General features: G+C 34.4%; 1 protein-coding gene across 1 annotated transcript in view; it reads left to right on the top strand.

The window, feature by feature from the left end:
* Nucleotides 1-4,792, top strand: part of LOC140755011 (uncharacterized) — an 87,505-nt gene extending 82,713 nt beyond the window's left edge. Inside the window, exons 19-21 of the mRNA XM_073090182.1 lie at nt 343-490; nt 1,017-1,139; nt 2,109-4,792. Coding sequence (XP_072946283.1) covers nt 343-490; nt 1,017-1,139; nt 2,109-2,138 — 301 coding nt within the window. The 3' untranslated portion in view covers nt 2,139-4,792. The remainder of the gene's footprint in view (nt 1-342; nt 491-1,016; nt 1,140-2,108) is intronic.
* Nucleotides 4,793-16,584: the final 11,792 nt, after the last annotated feature.

Here is a 16,584-nt window from a genome sequence, read left to right as displayed (position 1 = left end):
ATAGATGCGTTTTTATTCTTAAAAATTTAGTTGTATATCGGATACAACAGAAACGCACATAGTCTCACCATCTATAGATCATAAACTATGATCATAAACAACCGTAATGAAGTCTGAAATTAATTTTAGACTTCGATCCGCGCTTTTTTTATAAATAGAACAGATTAGACAGACGAGCTACCAATGCATCGCCAGCTTTGAAAAAAAGCTCTTTTTGCACCCTCTGGGAATACCTCAGTTCATATTTGATGACGTTTCGAACCATAAGATACGAATAGTTGTATCAGTTTTAAAATTTTCACGAATAAAAGTAATTCTAAATAACAATATTTTTACCCCTAGTCAAGACATTTTGGAGAGTGCGATCAGCGAAAAGGATACCCAGATAGCAGAGCTGGAGATGACAGGAGTGCTGGGTGAGACGGAGACGGCTACATGCGACACGCTCAAGAGCGAAAGAGACAAACTGCTCAATAGGCTTAAGATTGAGGTAACGTGATTTATATTTGAGTAACAATGTATTTGAATATATAGCTCAAACGAAAAATTCGTAGAAACAGGATCTTTTTTCACCAATTATAAGACGTTTATAACCCTAACGTAGACCCTTTCGCTGAACAATTTAAAAAATACATCTATTGCACTAAGCGACACGAACTCTGAACTACAAGCTATTCAAACAAAAATCTTGGGTCCGTCACTACAGTCAACGTCATCGATGCATTACTGTCCCACTGCTGGGCACGGGTCTCCTCTCAGAATACAAGGATTGGGCCATAGTCCAAAATGATAATTAATTTCTAATAAGCACAAAATTTTGAAAAATCAGAGGTGCCTGTGTGTCGTATTTCAACCTCGGACCCCTCGATCGAGTTGCCGAGTTTCAATCATTATAACTTATAACTCAGTACTTATTGTATTTTTACATTATTGTATTTTTATTATCAATGCATATTATTATGTATTTATTGTACATTATTGTAAATTATTAACAAGAAAACAAATTTCACTTCCAGAACGAGAAAATAGTAGAATTCGAGAGGAAGAGCCCACCAGCGCAAGAGGCCGCGGGCTCTCTACCAGAGCTCACGCTGGCAGATGACCTGATAGCCGTCTGCGATGACAATGTAATTGTCTGGGTATCGTAATATTACGTATTGAGAATGGTTTGAGTAAAGCTTGGTTAAGTGCGAACTAATTTCAATATGTTTGATGTTTGGTGCTTTCACCCTATAGTAATTAATGTGTGCAGCGCCATCTGTTATCATATCCTTAATTGAGTTTAGACGCTTTTTGATATTTATCGTAGTAAATATTTGTATTTTAATGAAAAGATAGGTCTGGAAATTATTAATAATTTGTGTTTTAAGAGTGCCAAAGGTTTTGAGAGAGCGAATTTTAAATTGACATCGAAAAAATACTCCATTAAATAAAATAATAATATAAAGATTTTAGATGAAAATTTGATGCTTGAATAACGTCAAATATGTACAAAACCATTTATTATCAACCCAATTAAGATTCAACTGCGCCAATGGTTAATACTTTGACCTTGATTTATTGCAATTGATTAAAAATCCAACGCTATTTTAATAATGACTTCTTATGCAGCATTAACTGCAACTTTATTTTGCGTTTTAAATAGGAATGCTGTTTTATGGTTTGTATTGATATAATATGCACTTGTTTAATATATTAATAAGGACTTATTTTCATTTATTTCGTACCATTTAAACTAGAACACGAATCGCATTCGACTCTTACTGATTTCATTAATTATTACGTTATTCATAACAATGAAACTCATTGAGAAACGAATGGTTAGTACTCTTATTAGTTAGAAGATTAGAAATAAAGCCGTTAACTTGATTCAGAATTTATTACAGCGCCATCTGTATTATAAGCTACGCATTCGCCAATTAATATTTTTAGAAAAATCTTTTTTTTATGATTAAAGACAAAAGCACTCTATATTCACCGACATAGTATTTTCTAAATATATGTAAGATTTTATGTAAATCTATTAGTTCGTTGTAACAACGTAACAAAGAAAAAGTCGCTCATATTTATAATATTGTAAGATAAGTAAGATATATCTGGTGTTACAGGAGGAGGACATCCCAGCGACTGTTCTGTGACGCCGCAAAGCTAAGTCTGAATGTACCATACCATATGTTTTGGCATCTCCATCGTCATTTCCACTGTCATCTCATCTGCTACCTTACCATTGCTTATCACTCCCAATTAAAAACACCCGCTTCCAAAGACAACGCCATAAACCAAAGATAATTTTAAAACTTTTTTAATTGTAAATACTTTGATTTATACTTTTCATTTCACTTAAGGCCTCAAATTTTAAGAATAATATTTTTTTAACCAACTCGTTTGATAATACCAAATTATTAATTAATGCCTAGTGAATAACCGATTTCTGCACTTGTTAAAGAAATGTATACCTATTATATTCTAGAGCAATAATAACCGATATATATAGCTATATCCACAGTCGGTGTCTATTTTTATCCTAATCCTAGTCAAATTTATAACGTTTTACCGCTTAACTATAATTTAATATAATACCTACTTGTTATATTTGAATGATTGTTTTAATATATAAGATTGTTTTAAGGTTACGTGAGGTTACCTGACGCTCACCTTGAGTTATTTAAGGCTTGGACATTTATGCTACTTGAACTTCCTAGATGGCATACGTACTAACGTTTATAGGTCATAAAACGCAATGCTAGATTAGATACACGATTTATTTCTAGAAATTGTCGAGATAAATTGCAAATATCTGCTAGTGAAGCTCTGTCTTGTAGAGGTCTAATTTCTCAAAGTTACATATCATGCACAAAGTAATATAGCCAGGTCGGCATATCATTATGTTACAGTTTAGCTTCAAAATAGGATGTTTACTGTTGATGTTCAATTGTGAAACGCTTGTAAAATATCAACAACAGCACTGCCTTAAATTCTAAGTAAATTAATCGTTTGTTTTCTGTTAAGCGAGCCTATGTTAAGCTTACGACGTCGAAGAGACGTCTGCTCTCTTCGACTGCTAGCGTCGAAATGAGTTAAACCGGCGTCAAGAGCCCACTTCCGTTACGGCAGCTATTTTACATAATCCTGATCGAATTAAAAAAGTATTTTAGAAAAATATGTATCGTGAGCTTTTTATAATGTCTTTACAGTATTGCATTTGTGATAAACCGGTGATTACGTAATCCAATTTGTGAAAACAATATTTTTGTGAGGATTTCTATATTTTATTACGGAGCGAAAATTTATTTGTAACCTAGTTGAATTTGTAAATTATTTAGTTAAGTTATATTTGAATGGATTTGTTAATGTTTTACAAATTTTATTACGGATTTAAAAAATGTTGCCCCCGATTTCATAAATTGGATTATCGGCCCCCTGATTAAAATATAAATAACATCGAAATTATTCAATTTCTCCATATAATTAATCGTTCTCTATTTATAAAAGGGCAGTGGACTTTTTCTAGACTTTATTGTGACAGAAAATAAACAGGAAACATCCAAATCAAAACCAATACTTTTTTCTCTGGTAATCGTAATTTTCGTTTAGAAAAATTACGAGTATCGGTTGAAAATACGTTAAAAATATTCAAATGATTGCAACCCTTTCCATTATCCATTTCCAAATGAAATTATTTTTGTAATGTTTAAATTTAATGATTAGTTGTTGGGTCCAAATCCAAAATGGCCACTGTCCTTGTTAGTTGTAAGCTGTCAACTTATCCAACTTCAAACTTCTGCTAATGTATCTGTTACCACAGATAATAAATATAACGTTGGCTTTTATACACGTCGCTGTAGAATGTATTTGTATCGTAGGTGGAATGTATAGAGTGGAAAGTTGCAAAGTTTCGTTGACTAGCGTTACTTTGTTAACTAATTAAACTTTAAAGGATCTGTGAATGATCAAACTTAGTATCACAATTTAATTTGACCACATAGTAACGATATAAGTGAAATTTGTATTTTACTTAAAACTGATGTTTTTTGACAAAATAATAATGTATGTAATTCGTATTAATAAATATAATTACCAATATGGCGTCATTTCTGTTTATCTTGCTCTTTCTCAATATTGTATGAGCGAGACGGGTAAACAAGATCTTTTTTGGATTATCTTAATTAAAGTAACCTATATCGTACGTTCTAAGAATGTGTAACAATTGATGATAGTTAATAACTATTACAATTTTCAAAATAACTTCTCTTTTCGATTCCCATACTCAATTTTACAGTATTCTGTAATATACTGTCAATACTTTGTTAACAATATTATATATAATGATTGTATTATTACAAAAGTCATTGTCAATATTATAGTCAAAATTCTTCCATACTTATGACTACATATAAAATAATTAAGAACTTGCAAACCTATTACTTAAGTAAATCTTTCACAGTTCCTTGCAAAAGTCATTGTCAATATTGTAGTCAAAATTATTCCATACTAATGACCACCTATAAAATTAGTTTGAACTCCCAAAACGTTTTACTAGAGTAAATCTTTACAGATCCTTTAGCGTTATCAGAGTCAACTAAACTTTGTAGCACATCTTTTTGTATCGACTAACGTGTGTAGCTGAATTGTATGATCAAACACAATAATTACTATGGTATTAAAGTAAAATTAGTTACTTGTTATATTATAATATTGGGTCGTTTGTTTCACAAGTTGTTTGACCGAACTATGCTGATATGAAATACATGTTCTTTAAAAATATAATATCTTCATATTATACGGAACAGTATCGTGTGTATTATTTTATTTAAACCCTTCGTAAGTTTAATTCTGTGTAGATTTTAAATAACATTTAAGTGACAACTGAACTTAGATGATGTTTTTATAATATAGGAGTAGCAGACGAGCATGCAGTCCACCGGATGGTAAGTGGCTACTGCCGCCCATGGACATCTGTAATCAATCCCAGATAGAATTAGATATATCTACCTGAGGTCGTCCACAGATGCGCCGCTACGCCTGAGGACTAAGCTGGAACGCCTCGGAAAAGTCTGTCTCCCTTACTACAACCTTCAAACCGGAACACAGCAGCGCTTAACACTGCTGTTATTAGGTAGAAATAGGTGTGGCGGTGGTGCCGCTGGAGTCGAACCACAAAGGGTTCTACTTTCAAAATGGTGACTGCCGCCCATGGACATCTTTTATTATTGAAGTAAATAAAGCATAATATATATTATATTATGATGGCGATGGTAAACGTCCACTACCGTCTATCATCGACATCTGTAACCAACTACATATAGGTTTAAAGTAAAGGCGATCACAGTTGCATTGTCAAAAGACTAATTAACAATTTATGCCTACTATAAAATTACTACTACTACCATAGATTAGTAAAGATACTTCGCCGCCTTGAAATTGAATGAAGCCACAAACGACTTATTAATAAGTTCTTAACAAATAAAAACATTTTTAGAGAAAATTTTCGAATAAATAACTAATACTGCGTAATTTACATACTAAATAAATAATTATTTCAAATATTTTAGGGACATTTTAGCACGGAGACGTGGCAAAACTTTTTTACGCAACTATTTCAATTCTCAAAACTGGGTACATTTTCTTGTTAGGAGTGAGTAATCTTTACTTATCTATGAGTTCTACTATAAATCTATAATACTACTATAAATCTTTCAAGTTACGAAATAATTTATTTTCTTTTATCCTTTTTATTAAATCTTTAGATGATTTAGAAAGAAATTAAAAAAATATTCTGTTAACAAAATATTAAGTATTCTATACAATACAATATGGAGTTGTAATCGGTTTGTCGTAAAAATCGGTTTCTTTGGTTATCGATTTGTTTATCACATGCTTAGTGCCGTAGCGATGGCATGTGTCAAAATGGGCCTATTAAATTGTGACGACTATAGACATTATCAAATTTCGATCTTTATTTGGCAAAGATTGGATAGATTGATTATTTTAATAAAGAGGGTTAGATCGTCTTCCACAACCTATCACCAAAATGTAAGAATTGAATGAATACTACTTAATAGAATTAATTAAAACTGAAATTCTTCTGGGCCACAAATCTACATACCAAAATAAAGAGCTTACGATAAAAATAGAATATTTATTGAAAAAGGTATTGAAAACAATGAAATAAGAATGCATCAGAATATTTTTAAAATGTTTTCGTGAACAGCGCCATCTATTGTCAAGTAGCAATACTATGTCGTCAGACAGCCATGTTTATCATGTGTCGTCCAATCTACATGCTATTCAACACTAGATGGCGTTAGTAGTCTTATTTCAACTACATGGAAAAACTAAAATGTACGTTAAGCTTTTTTTCATAATATGCAATTTCAGTCGTTTAAAACTGTAGAAGTAAAAATATAATTAACATGTAAGAAAGTGCCTAATATTTCCTTTAAAAATGTAGAAATTGTACCTATATGGAATGTTGACTTATATATAAAATTCTCGTGTCACAATGTTAGTTACCGTACTCCTCCGAAACGGCTTTACCGATTTTCACTAAATTTTATATGCATATTTAGTAGGTCTGAGAATCGACTATCTATTTTTCATATCCCTAAGTGATATGGGTTTCATAACATTTTTTTATTTATATGGTAACAACGTTTGCCGGGTCAGCTAGTAAATGTCTATAAGTAGTATTCCTGCATTAATTTATTTAATTTATAATAGTAACAAGTTACCAGGCTAGAACCTAAACTACTACCAACTGCATACCTCTCGTATTATGTACTTAATTCGTAAACTCGAGTCGTATTCAACAGAATTTATGAACTTTACGATAATTGCTTTTAATCTGTAGGGATATGTGATATCTTAAATGTTTAGCAGAATACCTGAGTAGGCACTGATTAGCATTAGGGATGTCCATCTGATATCGATCTGAAAATCGATTTTCTTGATTAAAAATAATTAATCGATACCGAGCAATTAATCGAACTATTTATCTATTCATTGTAGATATCTGAAAATTTATTCGGTTTTTTGTTGCTTTTTTAAACTTGTCATTTTATTGTGTTCAACTTGTTTTTTTAACTTGATGAATTTTCTAGGTAGCACAAAGACAGAATAAGAGCAATTATAAAATAAATCGGAGATGAAGATTTGCAGTTGTTATTAATCAAATCAGATCTTTTTTTATTAAAAATAGGTTCTTTACAGAGCACTTTTTCAATGTCAATACAACTACCACCACTTCACAAGGTGTTTCGTTATGGAGAAGAAGCGGCGAAAGAAACTTCATAAAACACATCTTTTAAAAAAATGTTTTTACAATGTCAAACTTAATCTAATGGTACATGTGGAGCTGGAGCTACTTCAGACCACACCGTTTTATCAGTCAAATAATCACTCAGACTATAGTATGCTTTTTTACGAGTTAATGGATATGGATACTAAATATGGATATTATACAACTTATGCATACTAGTATTTGACATACTTCGAGTATCAAACGGTATGTACTCGTACATACCGTTTGATACTCAACTTATCTAAATTTTGCCATTTCAACCAAAGATCGAAGAATGTCAAATGCTAGTATGCATAAGTTGTATAATATCCATATTTAGTATCCATATCCATTTCAAGGATTAATTTTCAATAACGGGCGTTGAAGAATCAAATCTCTCTTTGAAATATCGATTCTTTAGATATGAATCGATTACAAAATCGATTGTTTCGAAAAGAATTCCTAATTAGCATGTAATGAGGTAAAACCAATACAAATATTCTGGTGGCTAATGCTAATCCATTTTATGGGATTATAAATTACACCCGAATTCATTTAAAATCCAATCAATATGCTATGGTTAATAGTGATTTTATACCAAATGCATATTAATATCTTTATGCTAAGTTCAATCGGGTTTTTATCGATAAAATTATCATTATCGAATAACAAATGTTTTTAGTTTCGGTTTAGGTTATATTGACCTGTTTTAAAATTTATAATAAGACTAGAAGACCCGGCAAATGTTGTGTTGCCATAAAAATAAAAAAAATGTTAAGGGTGAACAACCCTTATCACTTAGGATGAAAAAAGATAGTAGCCGATTCTCAGACCTACTGAATATGCATATAAAATTTGGTGAAAATCGGTAAAGCCGTTTCGGAGGAGTACGGTAACCAAAATTGTGACACGAGAATTTCATATATAAGATTATATGATTTAGAGTGTTTAGGAAAAATGATAAAAGTAATGTATTTAGAAAATCAACAGTTTAAATCAACACTGTGAAGTTGTCTAGTAAATAGAAAATTTTGCTGGTGGTATTTCAAATTTTGCAATATACGCAGAACCCTAGCGTTTCTTTTTACTTTTTTTGTTTATTTTAAGCCAGAGAGTTTTAATTTTTAGCGAAGAAATCTTAAAAATAAATTAACAGTCAAATTTATTTGCTTGTGAAAAATCTTGTCTTTATTGGCTGGGCTGTTTAGAAATCCTTATAAAATTATCCTTATAAATTATTATATATTTTTATATTGACATCTAAATTCTGAATCTGAATTGACTTAACGATTAACCGTCGTAGAGTCAACTTACCCTGATGATGCTCCGTTTTGGAGCGAAACACTTGTTGGTGGTGGTATGTATGGTGGTGTATATTTTTAATTTTTGCATTTGCACGCATCCTTTGGGAGGGAGGGTGGTACATACTGCATGGTTTGAAATATATACCATCATACATATTTGTAGCGGATTGTTGCGAAGTAGTTTTAATCTTAACTTAATATCTAAATTCCTTCAAATTCAAGTTGTTGTAAATTCCTAAGAAGCCCATGTGGCTTCTTAGGAATTTCAATATGTCATAATTGGAGCAACCAATAAAATTGAAATTATAGTTTCATCACAGTAAGTTTATAAGAATAAAAAAACGAAATAAACTTTCGCTGCCAAATACCTTTCACTTAAGGTACGTTCCCATGGTCGAAATTAATACCTCCTGCAATAAAATGGCGGAACCAGCAGTGATTAAAAAGTGCTTGTTCGAATGCTGGTTACAGAGTAGTTACAAGCAGAGATCTTGTGAGACTTTTGTGCGATTTTTTTAAAATATAGAATAGCAAAGGGTCATGCAGTCTGTATGATAGGTATAGTCCGTGTAAAACTGCTAGTCCGCTCTGAATATAGAAATGAATCGCGTCGCCATACCCTATTGTATGACTACACCTGCTCGCAACAACTTCAGAGCGGACTAACAGTTTAGCGCGGATTGTAAGTGGCTAATGCTGCACATACTGTCAGTGCATCTAATGGTAAGAGGTTACTGCTGCGCATAAACTGTAATTAACCCCGGATAGGATTAGAACCCTATCTGAGGTTGGTTATAGATGCTACCCGTAAGGTCTAAGCGAGAATGGATTCTAGTAGTTCTAGTAAAAGGCCATAAAAACCTGGAAGTGATGTAGATGTATGAGAGTTTACAAAAAGTTTTCAATGATGTGTAGAAGAAGTCGCTAAGCGCATGCTTGGCGGCTTCTCCTCCATCTCTCTCCATCAGGTCTCCATCAGATGGACTGCATAGTCCACCTGATGGTAAGTGGCTGCTGCCGCCCATGAACATCTTTCTAAAACGCTTTCTAAAACGCTTTCTACACTCACACCCCCACACTAGGATTCCCTGTGTCGTGGGTGCCATGGACACACACATAGACAAATACACAAACACCCAGACCCAGAAACAGAAATCTAAATTCATCATTTAAATATCTGTCTGGCCGGGGATCGAATCCGGGACCCTTTGCGCGTCAGACCGGTATGGTGACCGCTCCGCCACGGTCGATCTGTAATCAGCCCCAGATCAAGTTAGCCGACAGTAGCCACTTACCATCAGGTGGATTGCATGCTCATCTGCTACTCCTATATTATAAAAATACTATGATACATATTCGTTTTTATTATCTTTATATTACGTAGTAACTATTTGTTCGTGGACTATACCATGAGGCAATAGTGTTGATACGGTGGTACGGCGGAAGTGCGTCGCCGGAAGCAGGTGCGTGCGAGTTCCGGCGGCACACAGGGGTGTAGAGACACCCTTATTACGGACATTGTAGGATATGCCGTGTGAGATAGTATGAGGTTGATGGTAATTATTTTTAAGGTTAGATTTTATGTTGAGCCACACAGTTCGATTTTGAAGAGAACCTATTTCTCTTTTTTAACAATTTTCAACGCAGTTAATTTATGAGTGCAAATTCGCTTCTTTTAAATAGTTAAATATTATACAAATTTACATAGTGGTACATATAACTAATTATTTATAATGGCTGGATTATTTTGTATTGTCGATTTACGCGGCGGACATATCGTCAAGACATGTAAATTCATGTAAAATATCACTTGCTAAACGGTGAAGGAAAACAACGTGAGGAAAGCTGCATACCTGAGAGACTTATAAAAGAAAATCTCAAAGGTATGTGAAGTCTACCTATACGCACTTGGCCCGCGCGGTGGACTATGGCCTAACCCTTCTCATTATGAGAGGAGACCCGTGCCCTGCAGTGGGACAGTAATGGGTTGCTGATGATGATGATGACATACCTTGAAAATAGGTGTCGTCTGGGATTCAAACCTCTCACTACCTAAAGGAGACGCCGATTATAGAAACATAGAGACAATTAAACAATTAAACAACAATTAAACAATTATTTAAGGGACATTTTATTATCCTGCAATTTATGTTACAAATATGGTCACATTAAGACCAGTGAACTACAAAGCTTATCGGTCACACGGGACGCTCATCTCATGATGATAACTAGTGAATTAGATGAATCATGTACCTATCTCCTACCTCAGATCAAAAACATAGACTTAACCTTTCGAACTAAGTTTTGTAATCAAATTCTACATACTTGTGTAGTATAAAATAATGACATGATTATTGTAATCGATCAAGGCGATAGTCGACGACAGATCACAGAAGAGTAAAAAGTTAACAATAATAATAATAGATTAAATAATAATTTAGGAAAAAAAAGTTTTTATATTTTTTAAAGTCTTGTTCCAAAAAAATAACATCAAAGCTATACTTGGACTAAGCTGGAACGTCGCGGAAAAGTATGTCTCCCTTACCACACTCTTCAGACCAGAACACAGCAGCACCTAACACTGCTGTTATGAGGCAGAAATAGGTGTGGCGGTGGTGCCGCTCGAGTCGAACCAAAAAGAGTTCTACCACCTTCAGGCCGAACATTTCAAAGGATTGTATAGGGCAAATGAAAAATATCAGTTACAATATGCTACCACCGGATCGTATCACTGTTTTTATAAAAAATCTTTTAAAACATGTTAACAGTCCACCTTACATGCAACACTATTTTATAAACAGCAAGACAAAAAACCAGGTCGATAATATTAAACTAAGTTTTTGCGCTCAAAATCCGTTTAAATTAACACAATCGACGCCGAGGGGAAGCTCAACCCTGTAATCAGGCTATCGAAATTTACGATGCCTCAAAATGAACATAAATAACATACAAGAATTACTATAATCGTTTTTTAATCCGTTTTGGTCAAGTTCCTAAACTGGGAGGCTGGGTACGGTTGATGCATTCGATACTTTTGATCGGAAGTATTGTTTTTAAGTGTGTGTGTGTCTCATTCTTTGCGGTTTTTTGGAGCGACAGAATTTTAAAACAGTTGACTTTTATACGTCGTGTCGAATTCTTTTCATAATTTCATTTGGGTATTTTTATTTCATTGGTTTGGTTTTTATTTCATCGAAAGCTACATGTTTTTCAGGATACACATTTTGTCTCGCCTTGAAATGTCTTAATCTTTGACGATATTAGTGGACATAAAATTAAAACATAAAATGTGGATTTTTACGAGTATATATTTTTATCGCGTACATTTTGTCCAAAATATACATAACTAATTTGTAATAATAAGGATACAATGGCAATATACAGGGAACATAAATTTAGGGAAATAAAATGAAAGTAAGAAAGAAAGAAATATGTATATTTATTGAGAAAATTATGTATATTTATTGTATAGATTTATTTTATTTTCTTTTCTTAGTAACTTACATTATATGCATAGATATGACGTCTCTATTTCTATAAATGTTGTACATGCCTATAATTGGCTTGCATACCAGTGTATCTTATTATATCACAATGTTATTTATAAAATTTATGTATGTTATAAATAAATAATTCTGTATGTAATAAATAAATAAAAGGACATTGTACAAATTAATGATCAGATTTATTTTAGGTCTAATACACCAACCATAACAGGAATACAGGTCGGCTCCCGGGGCGTCGCCTGTCCGCCTGCAATTAGGATAACTACACGCTGCAAGTAAGGTAACACCGGCTCGCAACTCTACACTGCGTTAAACTCTACATTTTAAACTAGTGAAGGGAGCTATTTTATTATACATTTTTGTAAAAGGATTTTTGTAGTAAAAGAACGCGCGGACCAAAGTTGAAAGAATCCTTCCTAGTTGGACTTCCAGGGTACCATTGTCACACCTATTTCTGCCTAATAACAGCAGTGTCAAGCGCTGCTGTGGTCCGGTTTGAAGGGTGGATAAGGGAGACGTAGGTATATCCGAGGGGCTTAATTTAGTCCTCAGGGCTAGTTGCCGCATCTGTTGCCAATATTTGGTCGAAATCTATTCTTATCAGGGTTGAAAGCACATGTCCATGACCGGCAGTAGCCACTCACTATCAGGTGCACCGCATGCTCGTCTGCGGAAATTAAAAAAAAAATCTTTGGATTGCAAGCTCGTCTGCTATATTTAAAAATGTATATTGTTTTGTATTTATCATAGGTTTAATGCACCAACCATAACAGGAATACAAGTCGGATCCCCGGGCGTCGCCTGTCCGCCTGCAATTAGGATAACTACACGCTGCAGTAAGGTAACACCGGCTCGCAACTCTACACTGCGTTAAACTCTACATTTTAAACTAGTGAATAACTACCAAGTTTAAGTCAATGTACATTTTTATCATAATTTTTTTAATTGTAAAAAGTTTTAATACTAAGATTCGTAGAACGCTTTGTGGTTCGACTTCTGAGGCACCACTGTCACACCTATTTCTGCCTTAAAACAGCAGTGTTAAGTGTTGCTTAAGTCTGGTTTAAAGAGTGTTGTAAGGGAGATATACTTTTGAGGCATTGCAGCTTAGTTCTCAGGGCTAGTACCGCATCTGTTGCCAACCTTTGGTCGGAATCTGAGGTTGATTACAGATGTCCAGTGTCGGCAGTAGCCATTTACCATGAAATGGACTGCATGCCCGTTTGTTACTCATATATAAAAAAAAATAATGTTGTTATATTTGTATTTATCATAAGTCTAATACACCAACAATAACAGGAATACAAGTCGGCTCCCCGGGCGTCGCCTGTCCGCCTGCAATTAGGATAACTACACGCTGCAGTAAGGTAACACCGGCTCGCAACTCTACACTGCGTTAAACTCTACATTTTATACTAGTGAAGAGAGCTATTTTATTATTCATTTTTGTAAAAGGATTTTTGTAGTAAAAGAACCACTGTACTAAAGTTTGAGAAACCCTTTGTGGTTCAACTTCCGAGGCACTTTTGTCACACCTATTTTTGTCATGTAATAACAGTGTTAAATGCAGCTATCTGCTTTGTAGCGTGTTGGTGTTGTAGCGTTGAGGCGTTATAACTTAGTCCTCAGGGGTAGTTGCATCTGTTACCGATCTCAGGTAGGAATATAATCTTTTCTGAAGTTGATTACAGACGTCCATGGACGGCAATAGCTTACCATCACTAGGCTATCACTTCTTTCATTTTACTTATTTATTTAAAATTTTACCAACCACCACTTGACTTCTAGACCATGTCCTCTACCCTCATTCTGACATACCCTCGCCTAGCAGTGGGACAGTTGGAACAATAATTTCATTTTAATTATATGTAAAACTAAAGTGAAATGCACTTTCCAAAATCTCTCAGTATCCAGCTCGATACATATCATGTTTTACATAAGCCTATGTGCTCGTATGTATGGCCATTTAATCTGCCCATATGTCACTCATGGTGGTATATGTGCGTAAATGCATCTAAGGGTGACGCTAAGTAGCAGCGGAATGTACGCTTATGATTATTTTATTTGGAGCGGATTAAAATGCGTGGAAAATTTGAAGACACGTTACATTATGAAGGTGGTAGAACCCTTTGTGGTTCGACTCCGGCGGCACCACCGCCCCACCTCTTTCTACCTAATGACAGCAGTGTTGGGCGCTACTGTGTTCCGGTTTGAAGGGTGTGGTAAGGGAGACAGACTTTTCCGACGCGTTCCAGCTTAGTACTCAGAGGTAGCGGCGCATCTGTGGCCAACCTCAGGTAGGAATATGTAATCCTATCTGGGGTTGATTACAGATGTCCATGGGCGGCAGTAGCCACTTACAATCAGGTGAACTGCATGCTCGTCTGCTACTCGTATATTATAAAAAAAAATAACCACAATATACATATGAGCGGGCTTTCGTATAAATGTACTAAAAAGTACTTTCGATCTCTGTTCATATCTCTAACCGTAATGCCGAATATTAGTACTCAATCTATCTGAATTTAGCCAATTGAAGATGGTGACATTATCTAACAGTCTATAGTAGGCAGAAATTGTCAAATGTCGATCTTTAGATTGAATATTAATAACGGATGATACAACGGGAGAGAGCAGAGATCTTTGTGGTTCAACTTTAATAATTACATTGTAATTATTAATTAAATGAATACAATTAATACTTATGAATGTAAATTATGATAATGACAATTTTTTTCTTCTTTAATGATTTGTAATAAGACTTGTAAATTATGATATTTGTATACCTGAAAGGGTCGAATATAGCGCACTTTATATAACCATTCTAATACCTGTAAGACCTATATTCACAAATAAAGAGATTTGATTTGAAAACTCCAAAGACACCACCGTCACACTTATTTTTGTTTATAAACAAATGAATTAAGCGCTGCTGTATTCCAATTAGGAGGGTATGGTAAAGTAGCGCTGCAACCTAGTCCTCAGAGGTAGAGATATATCTATTGCCGCCCTTATGTGTGATTTATCTTATCAAGGGTTGATTACAGTTGTTCTTGGACCGCAAATCCACTTACCATTCATGATTTGCTCCTTCTACATTATAAAAAAGATAATATAAATGTTATTGAAACTTGTTTTCATTTATTAAGCAGAGCGATTCGCTACGCTACCTTACCCGCTTTATATTAACCGAATCCTTAATGAGCTGGACTGTTGTGTGAAAAATACACAACTATACCCGAACAGCCTGCGAAGAGCTTTCAAATCAGTTGGCTGGCCACGGTATTATGGCCTTTATGTGTATGTATTAAAGCATATAATAGCGTATACTATATATTGTGGTGAATTGAAGTACTTATGCAGTATGGATGGACGGTGGATACTGTGATTGAGAGTTTTGATCGTTTTATTTATTTTAAGTTCCTCGTGCTGAGGGTCCGGGTTCGAATCACAAGCATAAGCTTCGAATATTTCAATTTGTATGTTAACATAGAATTATCGTTGTATACACGCTGTTCGTCACAAACATGTTTGTTAAATATACAATTGTCACCCAAATCGTAACCAAACACACGTACATTCTTGACAAATACATGGTATTCACAAACATGTTTGCTAAACACACAGTGCGTTAATAACATAGTATGTTATACATGTTATTCCTCACAAATATGTTTGTCACACACTCAATTCGACACGAACATAATTTGCCACACATACCGTTCGTCATGGACATAATCTGCCATATATGCAGTTAGTTACAAAAATAATTTGTCAAACATGTCGTTCGTCACCAACATAGTTTGTCATAAATGCCATTCGTTACCTATGCCGTTCGTCGTGAAAATAATTTGTCATACAAGGTTTGTTTGTATTGTATTGTAACAAATTGTTTGGTTCGACTCCGGCGGCACCACCGCCACACCTATTTCTACCTAATAACAGCAGTGTTAAGCGCTGCTGTGTTCCGGTTTGAAGGGTGTGGTAAGGGAGACAGACTTTTCCGAGGCGTTCCAGCTTAGTCCTCAGGGGTAGCGGCGCATCTGTGGCCGACCTCAGGTAGGAATATCTAATCCTATCTGGGGTTGATTACAGATGTCCATGGGCGGCAGTAGCCACTTACCATCAGGTGGACCGCATGCTCGTCTGCTACTCTTATATTATAAAAAAGGCGTTTGTCAAAAACATTGTTTATCATACACGTACTTCGTCACGGACATAATTTGCCATACGTGCAGTTCGTCACAAAAATAATTTGTCATACACGTCGTCAATTTATTTTAAGTAGCATAGTAATTTAAAGTATTAACACGGTTTAGTCCCTAATATAGTACCTATGTCACACACGCGCAGTTGCGTACCGACGTGTACCTAACTATATACAGATGTATATTGTATAACTATTTAACTATACAATTTAATGTATAGGTAACACATACTAGATATTATGTAATCAGCTTGTATTTAATTTAAAACTAATGAACGAATATGCTTG

The sequence above is a fragment of the Epargyreus clarus genome, unplaced genomic scaffold (genome assembly GCF_041222505.1).
Source record: "Epargyreus clarus isolate Ecla_fem2 unplaced genomic scaffold, WU_Ecla_fem_2.2 ptg000032l, whole genome shotgun sequence".
In the NCBI taxonomy this organism is placed as follows: Eukaryota; Metazoa; Arthropoda; class Insecta; order Lepidoptera; family Hesperiidae; genus Epargyreus; species Epargyreus clarus.
The sequence above is the reverse complement of the archived record's forward strand: the minus strand, read 5'-3'. Positions and strand labels throughout refer to the sequence as shown.